General features: G+C 37.9%; 1 protein-coding gene across 7 annotated transcripts in view; it reads right to left on the bottom strand.

Annotated features, from left to right (window-relative positions):
• Nucleotides 1–21,593, bottom strand: part of CDKAL1 (CDK5 regulatory subunit associated protein 1 like 1) — a 706,117-nt gene that overhangs the window by 400,307 nt on the left and 284,217 nt on the right. For all 7 annotated transcript variants that reach the window (XM_039237460.1, XM_039237461.1, XM_039237462.1 and 4 more), the window contains one exon: nucleotides 8,246–8,349. In XM_039237460.1, coding sequence (XP_039093391.1) covers nucleotides 8,246–8,349 — 104 coding nt within the window. The remainder of the gene's footprint in view (nucleotides 1–8,245; nucleotides 8,350–21,593) is intronic.

Raw genomic sequence — 21,593 nt, forward strand, 5'->3', positions numbered from 1 at the left:
ATGGAGTACCGAGTGCTGGGAATGGCAAGTGGGACCAAGTCACAACAGAGCCACAACTACCAGGGACGTCGTGTCTCAGCCTCCCCAGCAAGCCTTTCAGAGTGCTCTGCTTTCCAGGACGTGGCTCCACGGTTCAACAAGGCACATCAGAACACGCAACTTTCAGAGACCGGCAGGCGAATGTGAGTGTTAAGCGGACACTGTGGGGATGAACCACATCTCTCGACAGGCTCCACGCAGACTCGCAGGGGAAAATCTCCAAATCCAAGGCCAGGCTGTTGGTGTTTTCCTTATAGACAATAAACGCTCAGGAAGTTCAGAGTCTACACTGCGTATGTGACCATGGACCACTTTCAGTGATGCAATTCTGCACTGATACTGGGCTGTTCTCAGGTTTTCCCAGGATCTCGTGATTTTACATACATTTCTATACTTGGTATTTGCAAAATGTTTCACAGAACACAGTGGAGCAAAGAAATGAAACTCACCGATAACAGTGGGGGACTGATTACACTCTAGATTTCCCGAGGACGGATATAAAAAGGCATTCCAGGAAGCTCTCAGTTTTCTGTACTTTGGATTAAATGTACCCTGAACTATGAAAACCCAGAGTTACAAATAAATGCCATTCTGTTGAACAGCCTCAGACCTCATCCTTGTTTCCCAGCAAAATAAGCCGTTTGCTTAGTTATCAGCAAACCTCATCCAGGGGCCTCCTGGCAGAAGTAATCAATGGTTGGGGCGCCTGGGTGGCTTAGTCGGTTAAGCGTCCGACTTTCGCTTAGGTCATGATCTCGCGGTTCATGGGTTCGAGCCCCGCGTCGGGCTCTGTGCTGACTGCCAGCTCAGAGCCTGGAGCCTATTTCAGAGTCTGTGTCTCCCTCTCTCTCTGACCCTCCCCTGCTCACGCTGTCTCTCTCTCTCTCTCTCTCCCCTAGAAATAAACAAAAATATTAAAAAAAAAAAAAAGAAGTAATCAATGGCTGATTTTAATAAAGTATTATTATGTCCACTTTCCTAAACCATGTGCTTACTAGCAGAGACATGAACTGTTTCTGACCAATGCTGGTAAACACTTGTTGAATGGAAAAATAATAGTTCTAAGAGTGACTTCAGTTCAAGAGTCACTGCTCATTTCTCTCCTTCACAGGCCTCTAGCATCACATGAACCTCAAGATCCAGAGTGGCAAGTAGATTCGATTTTGGATTGTAAGTGTATTCCAGCGGCAGTGGCCGACAAGCGCTCTGTGTCGAGACGGATTCTGAGGAGAAACGCTGGCTCAGTCGGGGAAGGTGGGCAGGTACACAAGTGTGGCTGATCCGCGGACACGACCTCAGACAGACGATGGTCGTTTTCATGATCCAAAGGTGCTTACTGATGTTAAAAGGCTCAGTGATTTTTGTTATCTGAAGACCTGCTCCGTGTGAGTCCGCGCACCTTAATTTCCGTCAGCCCAACCCGTCACCCTATCCTTCTAGACTAAGAGGAACCCCTTCAAGACAAGAATCCTGCTTTGTTTTCTCCTTTCCATCTTTTTAGTCCCCAGTAGCGCACAGTAAATAGTAAATGCCAGCTGACCCTTTCGTGATACCCTGGGGATGACAAAAGTCACTGCACCCTTTTAACTTACACAAGCACCTGTGGATTCTGACACCATCTCAGGGTGGGAGCAAATGCACAGCACTCAGGCCTTCCTTCCGACTTCCCAGACTCTGCCCATTCCATACTACTTGGCCGGTTTCCTCCTCAAGATCCCTCTCAACAGGCGTGGGCGGGGTCACTTCATTTTGTAGCTTCCACCAAAAATTGTCTACACTGATGGTTCTCAACCCTAGTTCCCAGCCTTGGGTAGACATCAGAGGGCCCTGTACCTTAGAACAGGCAGGGCTCCCCCGTCCACAGGAGGTGTGGGTGCACTCGTCAGGAACGGGACACAGGCCGAAGTCTGGCTTTGGTTTTATAACTGCCAGGTGACTCAAATGAGCAGCCAGACGGAGAACACTGATCAACCCGAGATCAACATCAGGCCCTAAAGACCACATCCTACTTCTCTTAGGGACTTATGGCAAATATTAGCATATTAGAAACAACAGCAAGTTCTTCCAGAGACCGTTCTCCCATTTGTTTAAGTTAGCTTTCCCCAAAGTTGACCAATGAATCCTTTCATCTGTAATTCCCATCACCAATAGAGCCTTAATGGAACACAGCCACACCCATTCATTTATGTATTGTCTGTGGCTGCTTTCATGCTACAAGGGAGGAAATGAACTTGCAACAGCTACTTTAGGGTCCACAAAGCCTAAAGAACTTACCACCCGGCCCTTTCAAGAAAACATCAGCCACACCTGGATTGATGTATTAAGGCGCACAGGCATCTCCCATTGTTCTGAAGTTCATGTTAGGCCACTCTGCTTTTATGAAAGACTCATGTTGCTACCTGTCTTCCGCTAACTCAAAGAAATCCAAAGAGGATTTTTGTTTTTACGAAAATAGGCGAAAAGTGAAAACAGCATCAGCATGCTTCGCGGCCCGCCACTCGAGGAGAGGGCAGGACTCAGCCAGGGCAGCGAGGGCGGACCCTCGGAGCTCCTTCCTGGAGGACCACACTCAGCTCTCGGCATCAAGTGGCCACAGATCTGAAACGTGTCTGGGAGCCTCTGTGCTTTAGCTCCATTTATTTTGTGGACCCCTGGCAAGATGTGTCATAAGGTATCAGAAAAACCTAAGAGAGGGTGGTTATTTTTTGAGTCTGGGAAATATTCAAAAGTTTTTTTCCATACAAATGAATGGTAATTGCTCCTTTGCTTTACGCCCCTTGGGCTTACAAAATAGTTCACAGGGATGCTCTACTTTCGGAAAGCGGGGAAAACCTGTACACCAGAGTATTCAGCTGGAGTCCAAGCGTTCTGAGGAAAGATTCTGAGGTTAGAGCTCATTAAATAGGGCCTCACCTCTGCTTCAACCTCACCTCAGCTCTTCTCAAATTTCATTTGCAGAAAGGATTCCCTTTATGGCTAAGAAAAGGTCTGAACCCCACTGACTTAGAAACTTATAGATCTGAAGAGATAAAGGCCAGGTAAACTACACTCTGCTTTGCCATGGGGAGCCTTAACTAGCGTTCTCCAAAATCAAAGTGATTAACCTCAGCTTATTTAGATCAGATATCTGACAAATACCCGTTTAGGCATTAGGTCCCCTCACCAAGTTACGTGGATTAGGTACACGACATGTAGGTGTCTCATTAAAATTTCTTTGAAAAGTTACCATTTAATATTATATTTTGGGTTTCTTAAAGAATCAACAGAAGAAAACACTATGTAGAGACTATACCTTGAATTTCTAGATATTACCAGCTAACAGCATTTTTATTACATTATTCAATGTCTTTTAGGAAAGGAACACAATTCTTTGTGTCTATAGCCTCAAACATGTATATGTCTCATTATCAACTATACACTTCCTTTTTCATACTCATGTCAAATACATAAATCACCATATTTCCTTATTCTTCTGGAGAGCCAAGATTCACCAGTTGGTAAAATTACTTTCCCTTTCGAAAAACACAACATTTTATACAGCTTTTATTTTCAGGGTCCATTACATGCACAGTCATTTAATGTAAGCTGCCTAAAATCCTTCTAATGTATAACAAACATGCAAATTAACATTATTAATCCTACAGAAGAAAGAAATTTCTCTTTGAACATGGCACAAATGAAAAGATAAAGGAATAAAAGAGACACTCAACTGCCATATAAATTAAAAGGTTGCAATCATTGATCTCTTTTCTGAACTCAGATCAAATCAATATACAGTAGTCATTGCTAAAGGTGATGAGTTAAATGTGGCTTGATACACACCGGAACCCAACAATCTAACTCATACTTCCAAAAATCAAATATAGCTCATATCCTTTCCTGCCTAAAAGGTCAGGAAGTAATGTTTTCCAGTTGTACTTCGTAATTAATCCTACACTTGATGGAGAGTACCTTTGCATGTCTCAAATAAAACAGAATTAGTTTTTTTAAAAATTTCAATAGGAATATTAAAATCACTGAACACCAAGATATTTTCTCCCTGCTTTGAATATTTCACCTCAATTTATTTTCCTTTCCATAACTGGTTTAGGCCACTTATCTTGTGAGGGTTTTTCAAATTTATGAGGAAGAAAAACAACAGTACCGACATACAAATGAGATCTAGAAAAGCACGCGATAGCTATAAAAATAGCTCATCCATCATCTCCACATTTTGATTCCAGAGACGGCAGTGGAAGGTGGTGTTTCCACACACCACTCACCCAGCATGCACTTAAAAAGGTTTGCTCCATCACTTATACAACTGAAACTGATTGATTACCTGCTAGAGAAAAATCAATACAAATATCCTAGAAAACACTAGCTTGTAAATTCATTCTGGCCCCAACAAAGTCCTGGTCACAGTTTTACATGTTTTTCTAGATATCTAAAATGCAACTGTGTCAAACCCCAGCCCCTCAAAACTGTGAGGCCTAGGAATTTTTAAAACCTGAATCTCAGCACAGGTGAGGAGGTGAGGGGGATGGTGTCCCAAGTCTGTAAGAGCAATGAGACGAGAAGCTGCCATTACCTGATAAAGGTTCCATTCACAACTGGCCACAAAACTGATAAACGTGTTGCAAAGGTGAAAACGTCAAAGGGACTAGGATGCGAGAAAAGGAAAAAAAACACCAAAAAGACACAAAGCTAGGAAACAAACTAAACATAAACTAAATCACACACACACACACACACACACATACACGCACACACGTAAAAGGTAAAGTTTCTATTTAAAAATATAAGTAATTTTGACTTTAATGCTATCCATTCAAAATTTAATGAGCTCCCTTTCTCATTTTCTGGCAGCTGGAACATACAGTCAGTATAACTGTAGCGCTTTGGGAAACCACCGTACCTTCAGCATGATTTAATGACTTTATCAGTTCTTCTGAATGCTCCCTTGCTGTTGGGTCAGGCCTTAGTCGCTTCATTCATTAGACTACTGGAAATAAACTTTTAAAAAAAATTTTTAATGTTTATTTATTTTTGAGAGAGACAGAGAATGCAAACAAGAGAGGGGCAGAGAGAGAAGGAGACACACAATCTAAAACAGGCTCCAGGCTCTGAGCTGTCAGCACAGAGCCCAACACGCGGGGCTGGAAACCATCAGCCGTGAGATCATGAACTGGACTGAAGTCGGACACTTAACCAAGTGAGCCAGGTCCCCCGGAAATAAACTTGTAAGGAATAAATTCTTAAGAAACAAATTTTTATGAATATAAAATATTTCATAAATATACTATTCAGAAAGAAACTGTGCTCTGAATGTATCATATGACAGGCAACCTGGGTTCGATACCCATTCTACAACTTGTTCAGAGTTTTTAAAAATCACTCTGTATTTCTCATACACAATCATCAAAAAATTTAAGAAAAAGAAAGGAAATGTACTTTTCCTTTAACTTCCAATGACAGAGTGGCTTTCCTAGGACTACAATTTATTAGCAGCACACTTAGAGTTTTCATCTTAAAGTAGCCTTTCAAAGAATCGTATTGTTTATTATTAATTATAGGGCCACTGAATACCGGTGTACTGAAGAATTTAAGGAGTTCTAGCTTAAAGAATATTCCTAACACCTGGATTACTAAAGAACTAAATATGCAAGAGGCACAGAGATAAGAGGTTTCTCTTCTATTATATTTACCTTCATAATTATGCTTCACAATTCTAAAGCTCAAACACAGAAATTCTGTCAGAACAGTAAATTCCCAATGCCTTCTGCAGAAAAAAGATAATGAACTAACTCAGTGTGTTTTAAAATGTGAGTTATCAACAGATACTTCCTGGAGTGGAAAAAGATTGTAAGGCCATCCTCAGCATGAATCTGCTTTTCTCAAATTAAGAGAATGAGAGGTAACTGTCACACTAAGTAGTTTCTATTTATAGAGACGTTTTTCATAAAACATATTTTAATAGCAAAAGAAAACCTGTCATTTGACTCTAGTCATTAATGTCTGTTATAGATGTTCCAATATTCTCACTCAAAATTAGACTTCTTGGATTCACTTGAAATTCCTACAGTTTAAATAACATGTCTTCTTCATAAAAAAAAAAAAAAAAAACAGTCAATTATTTCATAGAAGCTATATCGAATTCTAACTACAAGCAGGGCTAAATGTCACAGTAATGAGAAAACTGTGGCTTGAAGGGGCCAAGTACCTTCTTCACCACAGCAGCTGGTAAGCAGCAGCAGACCATTTCAAGTTCAAACTCTCCTATGGCAAAGTACATCAAATACCTGATGACTCAAAATTTTCCTAACCACACTGGTTTGCCTAGGAAGTTATGACCTCAATATTTTAGTAACAGTACCATACATCAATCAAATGAGTTCACCAGTCCAAAAAGCAGCATTCAGTTTCAACTCTAATATACAGGTAAAATGACAATAGAAAAACATTACATTGCCAGCATTCTACGGTTGGGAACAAAAAAGAACATACGCAGACACACACATACTCATGCTGATGAAAGCAATACTAAATAAATCTCTTCTAATACTTCCTCTATAAATAAACACTAAGTCACTGCTAACCTCTGATACATACTTTGAAACATTCACCTTAACTGGCCCAACCCACTTGGATATGACGACATTAAGGGACAACTCAAGTCGGACAGCAATAACACACGTACTTGTATTGCTCTGAGGGCATTTCTAAAGATAAATCAGAGAGCTAAGCTGGATATCTTTAGAAAAAAATCTATAATTAGTTTATAAAAACTAGGATTATTCCTTTCTGGTTTTTACCTCAAGTCAAACATAATATATAAATGTGTCCATGCTAAGTCATAAAGCAATCACATCCAAATGTCATCAAAGGTTATAGGTGAGGATAGTTATAAGGGAGCCAAAGGAATATGTTCACTTTCTAGATGGTGATTTAACAGTTTCATATTTGTAAATTAACTTTTCAGAGTAAAATGAGAAGGTTTTTTCCAGTTATATTTAGTTGCGGTTAGAAACGCATAATGTTGGAAAAGTCCTTTGAAAGAACTAACTCATACTCCTACCAATTTGCAGTGTTTGGTGGATAGATCATAGAGTTTTAATATCCCCATCATTATCTGACAGATATATGGAAAAATAAACACCAATTCAGAACACCAGCAAAGGCATCATTTTTCAAACAGATTAAGTTTCTGTGCAAATTTATGCCCTTTCTGAAAAACTCTTAATGTAGTCCTGTCGTACAGAAGACTGAGACTGTTCTTCAGGTAAGATAATTACTGGGCTCTAAAACAGAACGCTGGTAAAAGTCAATGTGTTGCCTTTTATTTTTTGTTCAATACAAGTTGAATGTGAATGAAGGCGAGGACTGAACTAAGAACGTAAAAGTAGAAAAAAAATTGTTGGGAGGTGTTCATCAATCAATCAATTAATCAATCAAGGTACTTTTCTATTATAAAGAGCATTCCAAAGTCATGTTGATAAAACCTTTACACAGAGTAAATAAAGAAACGCCTACTTCATTTAAAGTACTATTTAAATAAGAACTCATACTTTGACTTTGAGCAGCATTCCGAGTTCCTTGCTAAAAGGGAAAGTACATCACCAATAACTATTAACCCACATGACTATGAGACAATAGATATAGTCTATTGTACCGCATCGGCTGTAAAGACACACCAATGTTATACACAGATATTATAAACAAAGACAAAAGAGGAAGTTTATGGTTTAATAAGCAGTTATGTATCAACACAGCCATGACGCATGTTAAAGATAAGTCTTATTATATGCTGAGAGGTACCTAAACAATCACATTTTCCAGCAACTGATGACTCAGAAGTAGCTGGCCACCCACACAAAGCCATTACTCTCATTAGGATTCTATAGCGGTGCCACTCTTTACTGGTTCAACAGTTCTGCGGATAAAGAGAGCTACCTTTATTGGTAGATCGTGAAATCTACCTTTTCTGAGACTCCTGGAAACATTCTATTTTCTAAATGGTCCAAAAATCATCAAAGAAAGAGGTAGAAATCTTGAAAAGTATTTCACTCAGTCCACAAGAGTCTTAACACACTTCAGATAGTCACTGATTTCATTCTGTTTTCGTTTTTTGTCTTTTCTATGAAGTGAAAATGGGTGATAACGCTCAAAATACATGATAAGGAGCTGGAAAAGTGGTACAATCGCACATAATTCTAGAAACTCTTACCTTGAAAAGACTGTTTGGCTCTATCGACTAGTTCATCAATTGGATAACTGGCCAAATTTCCTCTGGCATGTTTAGTTTTGCAGTAAGTACAAGCATTGAGACACCTGTTCAAATGACAGCAATAAATGAGGCTCCGGTTTTTAAAAATAGTACATACTTAACATGGAAAACAAAACATGCACCAAAATGTTAGTTTAGTGACATGTCCCACTTTATATGAGAAATACTTAAAAAGCCAATATCTACCATATTTCATACTTATTTTATTTCCACCAGGCATAGAAATTACAATTTGCAATTCTTTTAAGATTCACCTATTCAAACAATGATTGTACAAATCACGTAGTATTATCTTCAAATGAACATATTGATGAGGAACAAAGTTTATACTTAGAATGACTGATTAATCTAAAGAAGTTCAAGATCCACATTTTTTTTTAAATCACTGACATTGCTTGGCCATCGTAAAAATAAAAACTTAGTATTGCTTATGTATACTGTATTATTAGAAATGATAAAGCATATTCATTTAACTAATGATATAAGAATAAAAAGGCAACATAGCATTCTCACACAAAGAATACACTAAAGACTTAGAAATTTTAAGACAGTATTTTTCACTTCCGAAGTCAGAAAAATATATATATTAAAAAAAAGCCCAAAGAATACTCCCTAGGATTATATTAGAGAAAGTAAACAAGGAGAATAACATTATTAGTTTTGAAAAACAAAAAAATACATTTCCCAAATGTCTATAGATAAAGAATCACCTTTGAAAAACTAAAATGTTGGCTCTACTCTCAAAATTTTTAAAAAATAATTTAAATAAACTTTGTTATTATATTGAATAATAGTGGCGAGAGTGAACATCCCTGTCTTATTCCTAACCTTAAGAGGAAAGCTCTCATTTTTCCCCATTGAAGATGGTATTAGCAGTGGGTCTTTCAAATATGGCTTTTATAATCATAATTGAGGTATGATCCTTCTGTCCCCACTTTCTTAAGGGTTTTTATTAAGAAAGGATGCTGTATTTTGTCAAATGCTTTCTCTGCATCTATTGAGAGGACCATGTGGTTCTTGTCCTTCCTTTTCTTGATGTGATAAGTCACATCAAATGGTTTTTGCGGATATGCAACCAGCCCTGCATCCCACATATAAATCCCACTTGGTCGTGGTGAATAATTTTTTTGATGTATTGTTGGATCTGGTTGCCTAACATCTTGTTGAGGATTTTTGCATCCATGTTCATCAGGGAAATTGGTCTGTAGTTCTTTTTAGTGGGGTCTTTGTCTGGTTTTGGAATCAAGGTAATGCTGGCTTCAAAGAAAAAGTTTGGAAGTATTCCTTCCATTTCTATTTTTTGAAACAGCTTCAAGAGAATAGGTGTTAACTCTTCTTTAAACGTTTCGTAGAATTCCCCTGGAAAGCCATCTGGCCCTTGACTCTTGTTTTGTAGGAGATTTCTGACTACTCATTCGATTTCTTTACTGGTTATGGGTCTGTTCAAATTTTCTAATTCTTCCTATTTCAGTTTTGGTAATTTATAGGTTTCTAGGAATTTGTCCATTTCTTCCAGATTGCTCATTTTACTGACATAAAATTGCTCATAACATTCTCTTATTATTGTAAATTTTGTCATTATAAAAGAAACAGTTACAGGGGTAACTTAATCGGGTGGCTTAATCGGTTAAGCGTTCGACTTTCACTTAGGTCATGATCTCGCGGTTCATGGGTTCGAGCCCCGCATTGGGCTCTGTGCTGACTGCCAGCTCAGAGCCTGGAGCCTGTTTCAGAGTCTGTGATTCCCTCTCTCTCTGACCCTCCCCTGCTCACGCTGTCTCTCCCTCTCTCTTAGAAATAAAATAAAACATCAAAAAAAAATTAAAAAAAAAAGAAACAGTTACAACATAATAAAACAGTCCTACACCAAAAAGGCTCAACAACACTGAACAAAACCAAATGAAAAAAAAAATCTTCACTAATTCAACTGTTATAATGAGTAGCATGATTTAAAACACCATCATTACATGAATCCTTTAAAATTTCAAAATGAGAAAAACTGAACATTTAATAATTAAACCTAGCCAATGCATAATTTTGTTAATACTTGATGCAAAAAAATATATTTTTTTTTGCATGGCAATTTTTTTTATTGTTTATTTTTGTGAGAGAGTATGTGGGGCGGATGACAGAGAGAGAGAGGGAGACAAGGGATCTGAAGCCCCAATATGGGCTGAACCGAAGTCAGACTCCCAACTGACTGAGCCACCCAAGTGCCCCTGCATGGCACACTTAAGTAACACATACTTTGAAAGGATTTTTACTGTTCATCCAATTATATGATCTTAAAAAACTAACCCTCTTTTCTTCCTAGCCCTTTTTTTTTTTTTTTTTTTTGAGATTAAACACACTCTCCCCAGGTGCTATCAGTCTTCCCTATTCAATCCCCGCCTGTTCCATGAGAAAGGAAAAGAGAATTGTTGTTGGCCTTTCCCTGAGAGAGTAATGCATTAAAAAAAAAAAAAAAAAAGTTTTTTTAATGTTTATTTTGAGAAAGAGAGAGAGAGAATGTGTGTGTGTGTGTGTGTGTGTGTGTGTTTGAGTGTGAGAGAGAGAGAGAGAAAGAGAGAGAGTGCGCGAGCGAGCAGGTGAGGGGCAGAGAGAGAGAGGGAGACACAGAAACTGAAGCAGGCTCCCAAGCTCTGAACCGTCAGGGCAAAGACTGAAGCTGGGTTCAAAATCGTGAACCTCCAGATCATGACCTGGGCTGAAGTCGGATGCTTAACTGACTGAGCCACCCAGGCGCCCCAAGAGTAACTCACTTTTGTTTAGCCTTGATTGAGCATCAGTTACTTTCCTAAATGTTTTATACACATTATCTCATTCATCATTCTAGAGTCGAATGTTACTATCTCCATCTTACAGATGAAGAAATATCTGATCATACAGTTGATACCACAGAAACACAAGTCTTAAGATACTATACTATGAACAACCATTGGCCAAAAGCTAGTCAATCGTAGAAGAAATGCACAAATTCCCAGAAACATACAACCCCCAAAGGTTAAATCATGAAGAAACAGAAAATCTGAATGGATCAATAATAATTAAAGAGACTATACCAAATCCTACCATCAAAAAGCACAGCACCACATGGTTTCACTGTTGCATTTTGCCAAATACCTAAAGGGAACGAATATGAATTCTTTTCAAACTCCTCCAAAAGGCAAGAGAGGAGGAAACACTCTCAAACTCATTTTACAAGGTTGGTATTATCTTGATATCAAAGCCAAATAATGACCCTTGAAGAAAAGAAAACTACAGGTAAATATCCCTCATGAATACAGATGCAAAAAATCTCAAAAGAATGCTAGCAAACCAAATTCAATATACAAAAGGATCATACACCATGATCAAGCAGAATTCATCCCATGCAAACAATGATGATTCAACATACACAAATGAATAAATGTGATACAACACATTAATAGAATTAAGGATAAAAATTACATGTTCATCTCAGTAGATGCAGAAAACCCATCTGACAAAAGTCAACACCCATTCATAACACGAACTCTCAACAAATTGGGTATAGAATACTGTACCACAACACAATAAAGACTGTATGTGAGAAGTCCATGGCTTACATCATATTCAATGGTGAAAGTTCAAAGTTTTTTCTCTGAGGTCAAAAACAAGACAAAGCTATCCACTCTGAATAGGAGTGAAACTCCTCTTCAACACAGTGAAGTAAGTTCTAACCAGAGTAATTAGGTGAGAAAAAGAAATAAAACACATCTTAATTGGAGAGAAAAAGTACAATTACATTTGTAGATGACATGATTTTATAAGCATAAACTCTACTAAAAAAGTGTTAGATCTAATCAATGAATTCAGGAAAGTTAGAGAATACCAAATCAACATACAAAAAAGGCTAGCATTTCTATACACTAGCAACAATTTATCTGAAAAATAAAGAAAGAAAATATCACTTACAATAACACTAGAAACAACACTAAGAAATAAATTTAACCAAAGAGGTAAAAAAAAAAAAAAACAAAAACAAAAAACAAAACCTATACACTGAAAACAGTGAGATACTGATGGAAAAAACTGAAGAAGATACAAATAATTGGAAAAATATTCTATGCCAATGTATTAGAAGATTTAATATTGTTAAAATGTCCATACTACTCAAAAGCATCTACAGATACCATGTAACCCCTATCAAGATCCAATGGCATTTTTTTATAGAAAAAGAGAAAACAATCCTACAATCTGTATGAAACTACAAAAGACTCTTAATAGCCAACACAATCCTGAGAAAGAAGAACATTGCTGGAAGCATCACATTTCCTGGTTTTACACAAGATTACAATGGTCACAGTGATCAAAATAGCCCGGTACTGGCATAGAAAGAGGCAAAGAGACCAATGGAAATGAATGAAGAGCCCAGAACTAAGCCTATGTGTAAACACTCAATTTGACTCATGGAATACTCAACAGAGAGAAGGTTAGTCTATTCAATAAATGTTGCCAGGAAAAATGAATGTTCCATGCAGAAGAATTAAACAAGACCACTGTCTTATACCACTCACAATGATAAATTTGAAAAGGACTGAAGACTTAAATGTAAGACCGTAGAAAATCATAAAAGTTCTAGAAGAAATCACAGGAAGACACTTCCTTGACATGGGTCTTGGCAATTATTTTTCAGATGTAACACTTAAGCACAGCCACAAAATCAAAAACAAGCAAGTGGAACTACATCAAACTAAAAAGCTTCTGCACAGCAAAAGAAGTGATCAACAAAATGAAAAGGCAACCTATGGAATGAAATAAAATATTTTCAAACCACACATCTAATTCCTAATACAATAAGTCATTTAAATATTTGATTAGTACTCCATAATAAGAGATTCATAATATCTGATAGGGGCTTTATATAAGGAACTCAAATAATCCAATTTAAAGTGGCCAAAGAATCTGAATAGACGTTTCCAAAGAAGATGTTCAAATGGCCAGCAGGTACATGGAAAGGTGCTCAACAGCACCGATCATCAAAAAAACATAAATCAATACCACAATGAGATATCACTTCGCACCTGCTGAAAAGGCTATTATCAAAAAGACAAGAAATAACAAGTGTTAGCAAGGATGGAGACAAAAGAAAGGAAATACTTGGCCACTGTTGGTGGAGACATAAACTGGTCCAGCCACCATAAAAAAAAATAGTATGGAAGTCCCTCAAAGTTAAAAATACAACAACTATATGGTCCAGCATTTGCATATCTGAGTATATATCCAAAGAAAGGGAATCACTATCTCAAAGAGGTATCTGCATCCTCATTGTCACTGCACTATTTGCTAAAGCCAAGTCATGGAAATAACTTAGGTTTCTCCAACAGATAAGCAGATGAATAAAAAACATGGTGTGCATGTATATATATACACACACACATGCACAATGGAACATTATTCAGCCATAAAAAAAGAAGGAAATCTTGCCATTTGCAACAACACCGATGAACAGTGACGGCATTATGCTATGTGAAGTAAGTCAGACAGAAACACAAATAGTGTATGACCTCACTTATAGGTGGGACCTAAAAACAAACTCATAGCAACACAGAAGAGACTGCTGGTTGCCAGAAAGGGGTGAAGGTCATGTGAAGGTATGTTTCTAGTTATAAGATACTTAAGTTCTACAGATGTAATATAGAGCATGGTGACCGTAACTGCCAATACTATATCATATATTTGAAAATTTCTGAGAGCTAGATCTTAAAAGCTCTTACCACAAGAAAAAAGACTTAATCATGGGAAATGAAATATGTTAACTAAAGGGACTGTGGTAAGCATTTCACAATATATACATATATCAAATCATTCCACTGTATAATTCGGACTTACACCTTACATGTCAACTGTATCTCAGTAAAACTGGGTGCTGGTTGTGGGGAGGGGTGGAATCTGGTAAGCAGCTTGCTTAAGACATGTAATAGCTGAGATTCAAATCTAGGCCTTCCAAATGTCTTTTTTCTTTCTTTTTAAATTTTCTTAATGTTTATTTTGAGAGACAGACCATGAGCGGGGGAGGGGCAGAGAGAGAGGGAGACACAGGACTAAAGCAGGCTCCAGGCTCTGAGCTGTCAGCACACAGCCCGACACGGGGCTTGAACCCACAAACCTGGAGATCATGACCTGCGCTGAAGTTGGAAACTTAACCGACCGAGGCACCCAGGCGCCTCAAGGCCTGTCGGATTTCAAACTTCACACTGTTTCCATACCAGTCTGACTCCCTAGAAGAAATGTGTGTGAAACATCCTATCTACATATGGATGCAAGTAATAAAACCATCAACCATGTGACATGAGACACAAGCAACGTGGCCTATGTATTCCAAGATGTGGTCGGTCCTTATTATCCTGTGTATGAAGTTACTTGTCTAAAATATGTTTCTCTCTTTTATTCTTTGGAAACCTAAGGCTAAGCTGCTTTTCCATCCATTAGCCCACACCCATTGTTTCATCCCTGTTTATAATTTTGTTTTTCACCCTCCTGCTGGCTCAGGGCGAAGTGTGTCATCTCACGTGAGTTGCCACGTCTTTTTAGATCCTACTGCTCAGGTTCTCTCAGACTTTCTCTTCAAGCGGCACCATGATATGCGCAGGCCCTACTGTTCCATTGCCTGATGATGCGCATTCGTTCTGCTCTCTGGACCTCCTGATACTACTTCAAGCCTCCTGACCCCCAACCTCTTTCCCTTATTTCTGTTACCAATGGAGAGCTCCATAAATGAAGCTGACAAACTTTTTTTTTTAATGTTTATTTACTTTTGAGAGAGAGACAAGAGTGCGAGTGGGGGAGGGGCAGAGAGAGAGGGAGAACCAGAATCGGAAGCAGGCTCCAGGCTCTGAGCTGTCAGCAGAGCCCGACGTGGGCTTGAACCCATGAACTGCGAGATCATGACCTGAGCTGAAGTCAGAGGGGTAACCAACTGAGCTACCCACGTGCCCCTGAAGTGGATAATAAAAGCTACTGCTGTTTCTGACTTGGGCTGTTTCTTAAAAGTAACTCTTTTGAGGGACAAGGGCCTGAAGAAGGGGAAGGAAATCAGAAGAGAAGTAAAGCAGAAACATACATTTGAAACATTTCTATCAATGAATAAACACAGGTAAAGTACTTAGTGTCTGTACCTAGGAAGTGATCAGTAAATGTTGGCCACTAGCTGTCTAATATGGCTGCTCTAAACAATTCTGGGAGAAATAATTATGCATCATCACGTTCCATGTGTACCTAACTTTATGGACCAGATGTGTTGCTGAGAGGTTGGCTTGAATCAGCTGTGGCAACCAAGTCATAGTTTCCCAGCGGCTCACTTAATAAAGGTGGAAATGTAACCCCCATGGAAAACTCACTCATGAAATTTCACTGAAACATTTTAATAAAAAGAGGTGATATTCGGAAACATTTATAATAATCAAAATAAGCCAGTAAGTATAAATGTTACATTAAGAATCCAAAATATTCTTCACTAAACTGCTCCCCTGGGGTTAATTACGGTTGTTGATGTGATACAATTTTTAAGTTCTAAACTCTTTATTGTTTAAGATAGGTTCACATTTATCTGAAGTTATCAAAATATTTTGTATTATTTTGATAAAGTGAAAATTTCGATAAAGCATTTTTCTTCAAGCACATTATAACAGCACAATCTCAAGCATTAAATCTGCTATGCCTTACAGTTAAAAAAAGGGAGAGATCTGTTATAACATAGAGGAAAAACACACACAACAAAAAAATCCGGAAAGAAAGAATGAGCTTTTGATGCTCTTTGGGTTGAAAAAACAATTTTCTCAATCACCAGGAATTACAATGACCAGTCATTTCGACATGGCAAGCCACCAACAAAATAAAGGGATTCATCATTAGAAACCTTCAGAAGATACTTTCGGTTATCTGTGAACAATTAAATAATTGTCTAAAGGTAAGAATGCCAAGGCAATTTCTCCAACCGTCAGAAAACAAAAGATCTTTGAAGGCTGACTAGTGCAAGTCAAAACCAGAAAGACATGGCTGTGGCCATCCAAAGAAGATGGAAAATCCTGCAGAGACCGCGAATGTCGTGACAGCATAACACAGCTGGGGTCACCACACCTACTGATCTGTGCCACAGGTGGTCATCTGGTCATCTGGCCACAGGCCAGGAAGGAAAGGAACACCTCAAAAGCACAGACAGATTGGGCATTCAGTTTAGCAGGAGAGCTCTTAGCTCCTCAAAAGCAGCTGTGGTAGAAAATTTTTAAGTTACAGAAACCAAAGAGTTGAAATAACAATTTTCACAAATTAAAATATTTCAAAGAGCTCAACTGTACAATGAAATGTCAGATTTAATACCTAATCCACATAAAGCAAATGAAAACTAAAAGTTTTAACATATTCACTTTTTGTCTTTTAAAGAGCATCTTTAAATATCACAAGTTCTGAAATAATTTTAAAATCAGAGTTAGACTTTTAAAAATTCACCCATATTGATATCTGTTTTCATGGGGGGAAGAAAAAAAGGCTATGTGACTCAGAATTCTGTTTTTCTCTGCTTTTTTGGGTAAAAAATAAATTTAAGTATGCAAAAACTATTGTAGACTCAGACATTAACACCTCAAACCATCATACTCTGTTTTGCTCACAGAATTTAATTCTTATTTACTTTTAATCAATTGACAAAATATAATATTCTTTAAAGCTTCAATTTTACAAAATAATAAGCCCTTTTCAGAGCTAACCCCTACAAAAATCATACTGTAGGCCAGCCACATCCTTCCATATTAAAGTACCGTAAATCAAAGAAAAAAAAAATCCACAAAGTCAGGAAATAAAAAGTTCATACACTGGAGGTTGTGACAGACTTGGCTCTTAAATACTGTGAGCTCTCGTCTTGGTTTTAAAAATATTTCCAGAAAAATTACAAACTTTTTGATCCTTTAAACAAATTTAAGAGATACTCCTTTATCAGCAGGACCTGCTTAGATCTTCAAATGATAATATGATCCATGTTTGTCAAGATCAAAATCCTGAACAAAGGAAAAATGACATATGTAGAAACTAACAAAATACTGTCACAAAATCTTCAATTCTTTAAGCTTCCTGTGGCCAGGAACCTTCCATCCTAAAATGAATCTTTCCTCCAGGGTTACCAACTCTGTTCTTCCCCCAACTCCAAAATCCTACTCTAATAATTACGGTCTCTCTTCAACTGTTTTCCTTTCTGAAGCTGCTTTTCCTTCTGAAAAAGGCAGGGAGTAGGAAGGGAAGGTAGCAGCAGTGAAACTTTCTCCTACTGATAATGAATTCAAAAACACTTGCAGCTACATTTTTTCTTATTCCACCTCCATTAACTTCTATGCGACATCCTTTGCTTCAAAACGTTGTTCCAACATATTTAAACTATAATCTTATTTCTCAATCACTTTACCTAAAAAAAATTACTCTTATCACCATCACCCATTAATCTGTGTAAAAATCACCACAGCCTTTAAAATCACTTGGAAAAGGAGGAGCTAATAATAGTAGAAGATGGTCGCTGAATGCTGGACACTGAGCCATGCATTTTACATCACTTCATTTATCCTGATGCAAGTCATGATATTAGTATTACTATCCCTAACTTTCATAGAGGAAACTGAGGCTGAAGAAGATTAAGAAATTTACCAGAAGTTACACAGACTCAATAAAAGATGAGGCCATCTTATATAAAACTCCTCTCTCACTGATTATACTTTACTTCTCTTAAGATGCAACTTAACTCTGTGTAAGAAAACATGATGAGTGGAGAGGATTCTAGCAAGATGCTGGACTGGGAAGCTCCAGGAAACAGTCTCCTGACCCACACGGACAGAATCTGTCTGATTAACAATCCTGGGACTCTGGTATCTGCTAATGGCTTGCAGCTTTGGATGGTAACTAGTGGATAATGTCAACTCGCAGCACAGTAACAGCTACGCATGCCTTGCCCGTAGATAGGTAGCAGGCGGCTTACGCTCAGCATGTGGGTGGCGGGGTGGGCAAAAAGGACCTTGTCCTCAAAATATCAGGAATCTTGCTCCGACTCCTGCTTCATATCACAGAGGCACAAACACTGTTGCACCTGCCCAAACCGTTCAAAGTCCCTACCTCTCTAGCCGAAGTGACTGCCAGGTGATTTAAAGGCTCTCAGCATCCTTCCTTCTCCCTCATGTTTCACTTTTTCCCCTATGGGGACCCAGATATTAAAGATGAGGATACTCAGAAACAACTCCGCATATGCACAAAACTGGCATGTGACCACATGTGACCAGACAAAGGCTCAGAAAAGACCGGAGATCTTATGTTCCCACCTCAGGCTGATTCTCAGCACAAGCAAAGCCTACAACCATTAAAGAATAAACAATAACAAATAAACAGCAAACCTGTAAAGGAGGAGAGTCTGATTTCCAGTTACCACATTATTAGATTCAAACGTTATATGCTGAAAAAAAATCCTAAGGAATACAAAAAAACAAAACAAAACAAAACAAAACAGGAAAAAAATATAAATCAACAGAAACTGTCCCTAAAAAAGAATATGGCAGATGTACTACACAAAAACTTTTAAACAACCATCTCAGGGTGCCTGGGTGATTAAGTTGTCTGACTTCGGCTCAGGTCATGTCCTCACAGTTCATGATTTCCAGCCCCGCATCAGGCTCTCTGCAGACAGCTGGAGCCTGAGTTCAGATTCCATGTCTCCCTCTCTCTCTGCCACCTTCCCTGCTTACACTCTGTCTCTGTCTCTCTTAATAATAAATAAACATTAAAACATAGAAAAAAATTTAAATAATAAACTATTTTAATGTCATCTGGGTACCTCAGTTGGTTAAGCATCTGACTCTTGATTTTGGCTCAGGTTATGATCTCATGGTTATGAGATAAAGCCCTGTGTCAGGCTCCATGCTGAGCATGAAGACTACTTGGGATTCTCTCCCTCTCCCTGACCTTCCCTGCTCACACGTGTGCACTTTCTCTCAAAATAAGTAAATAAACATTTTGTAAATTGTCTTAAAGATATTCAAAAAAACAAATAAAAAATACATAAAAATCAAGGAAACAATGGATGAAAAAATAGTATCAATAAAAGAACAGAAAGTAAAAAAAAATATGAAGCTGAAAAGTATAAAGAAAAATGAAAATTTCACTAGAGAGATTCAGCATCAACAACCAATAGACATGGGGCTAGAGCTGTAAAGGAGCACAGTTTCTATGTGCTACTGATGTTAATCTGGTGCCTATTCAAATTAGTGTTATAATCTTAGGATGCTGAATGTAATCTCCATGGGAACCATAATGAAAACAGGTACAAAATATAAACAAAAGGAAATGAGCAAGTTACTTAAAACTTTACTATAAAAAAATCAACCAAAGACAAAGGAAAATAGCAATGCAAGAAATCAGGGGCAAACGCTGTATAAGACATAGAGAAAACAGCACAAAGACGAAGTCAGTCCCCCTCCTTATCAGTAATTAACTTAAATGTAAATGGATTAAACTCTCCAGCCAAAAGATGGAGGTTGGCAGAATGGATAAAAAAACATGATCCAACTATATGTTGGCTATAACAGACTCACTTTAGATCCAAAGACACAAATAGGTTGAAAGTAAAAGGATGGAACAAAATATTCCATGCAATTAATAACCTAAAGAGAGCAGGGTTGTTATACTAATATCAAATACAATGGGCACTAAATCAAAAAAGGTTATGAAAGACAAAGCAGCACATGATTAGCTGATAAAAGATTCAACAGAGCAAGAAAATACAAGTATAAACATTTATACCCCCAATGACACACCATCAAAATATAAAACAAAAATAGACAGAATTGGAAAAAGACACAGTTCTACAATAGTAGTTGGAGACTTAAATACCGTACTCTCTGAGAAGCCATCTAACAGCACACTGTATCAGCAGCAACAGAACACACATGGCTTATTCCCCAGGACAGACCATATGTGAGGCCACAACTTAAGTCTCCATAGATTTAAAATTATTCTCTTTGAACATGAAGAATGAAATCAGAAATCAGTAACAAAACTGGAAAATTCACAAAACTGTGGAAATTAAACAATACACTTTTAAACAACCAATGGATCAAAGGAGATCATACCTACTGATGAAAGAAAACAAAATACCAAAACTTATGAGATGCAGAGAAAGCAACACTAAGGAGAAAATTTATAGCTACGAACACTTAAAAAAAAATAAAGATCTCAGATCAACACCAACTTTAGAACTTAGGAAAAGAGAAATAGAAGAATAAAACCAAAGCTAGCAGAAGGAAATACTAAAGATTAGAGATGACATAAATGAAATAGAGAAGACAAAAACACCAGAGAAAATCAAAAAGAACTTGGTTCTATGAAAACATCCACAAAACTGGCAAACCTTTAGCTGGATGGACTAAGAAAAAAGACTTCAATGACTAAAATCAGAAATGGAAGTGGGACACTACTACCAATTCGAGACTTTTTAGCTTTTTTTATTTTATTTTTTTAAGTGTTTATTTGTCTTTGAGAGAGAGACAGAGAATGAGCGGCAGAGGGGCAGAGAGAGAGAGGGAGACACAGAATCTGAAGTAGACTCCAGGCTCCGAGCTGTCAGCATGGAGCCTGACTCAGGGCTCAAACTCACAGACTGTGAGATCAAAACCTGAGCCAAAGTCAGACGCTTAACGGACTGAGCCATCCAGGAGCCCCAGTTACCACCATTTCAAAAGAAATACACAGGATTATAAGAGAGTACTATGAACAACTGTCTACCTGGCTGAAATGGACAAATTCCTGAAAACACAATACGTACCAAGAACACGTCATGAAGTAACAGGGAGTCTAAATAGGTCTATAAGTACTAAAAAGTTTGAATCAGTAATCAAAAGTCTCGTAACAAAGAAAAGCCTAAAACCTGATGGCTTCACTGATGAATTCTACCTGACTCTTACAGAATGCCAATCCTTGTGGTGCCCGGGTGACTCAGTCAGTTAAGCACAGGTCTCTTGATTTCGGCTCAGGTCATCATCTCACGGTCGTGAGACAGAGCTCCAAGTCAGGCTCTGTGCTGTCAGCTCTCTCTCTCTCTCTCTCTCTCTCTCTGCCCCTCCTACTCACACATGTGCATGCATGCACACTCTCTCTCCTTCTCAAAATAAATTAATTAATTAATTAACTAACTAACTAAAAAAAGAGCAAGAAAGAATACCAATCCTTCGCAAGCTTTTCCAAAAAAGTGAAGAGAAGGGAAAACATCCTACCTTATTCTATAATGGCAGCATTTCCTTGA

Source organism: Hyaena hyaena, unplaced genomic scaffold, assembly GCF_003009895.1.
Source record: "Hyaena hyaena isolate Hyena2069 unplaced genomic scaffold, ASM300989v1 scaffold_125, whole genome shotgun sequence".
In the NCBI taxonomy this organism is placed as follows: Eukaryota; Metazoa; Chordata; class Mammalia; order Carnivora; family Hyaenidae; genus Hyaena; species Hyaena hyaena.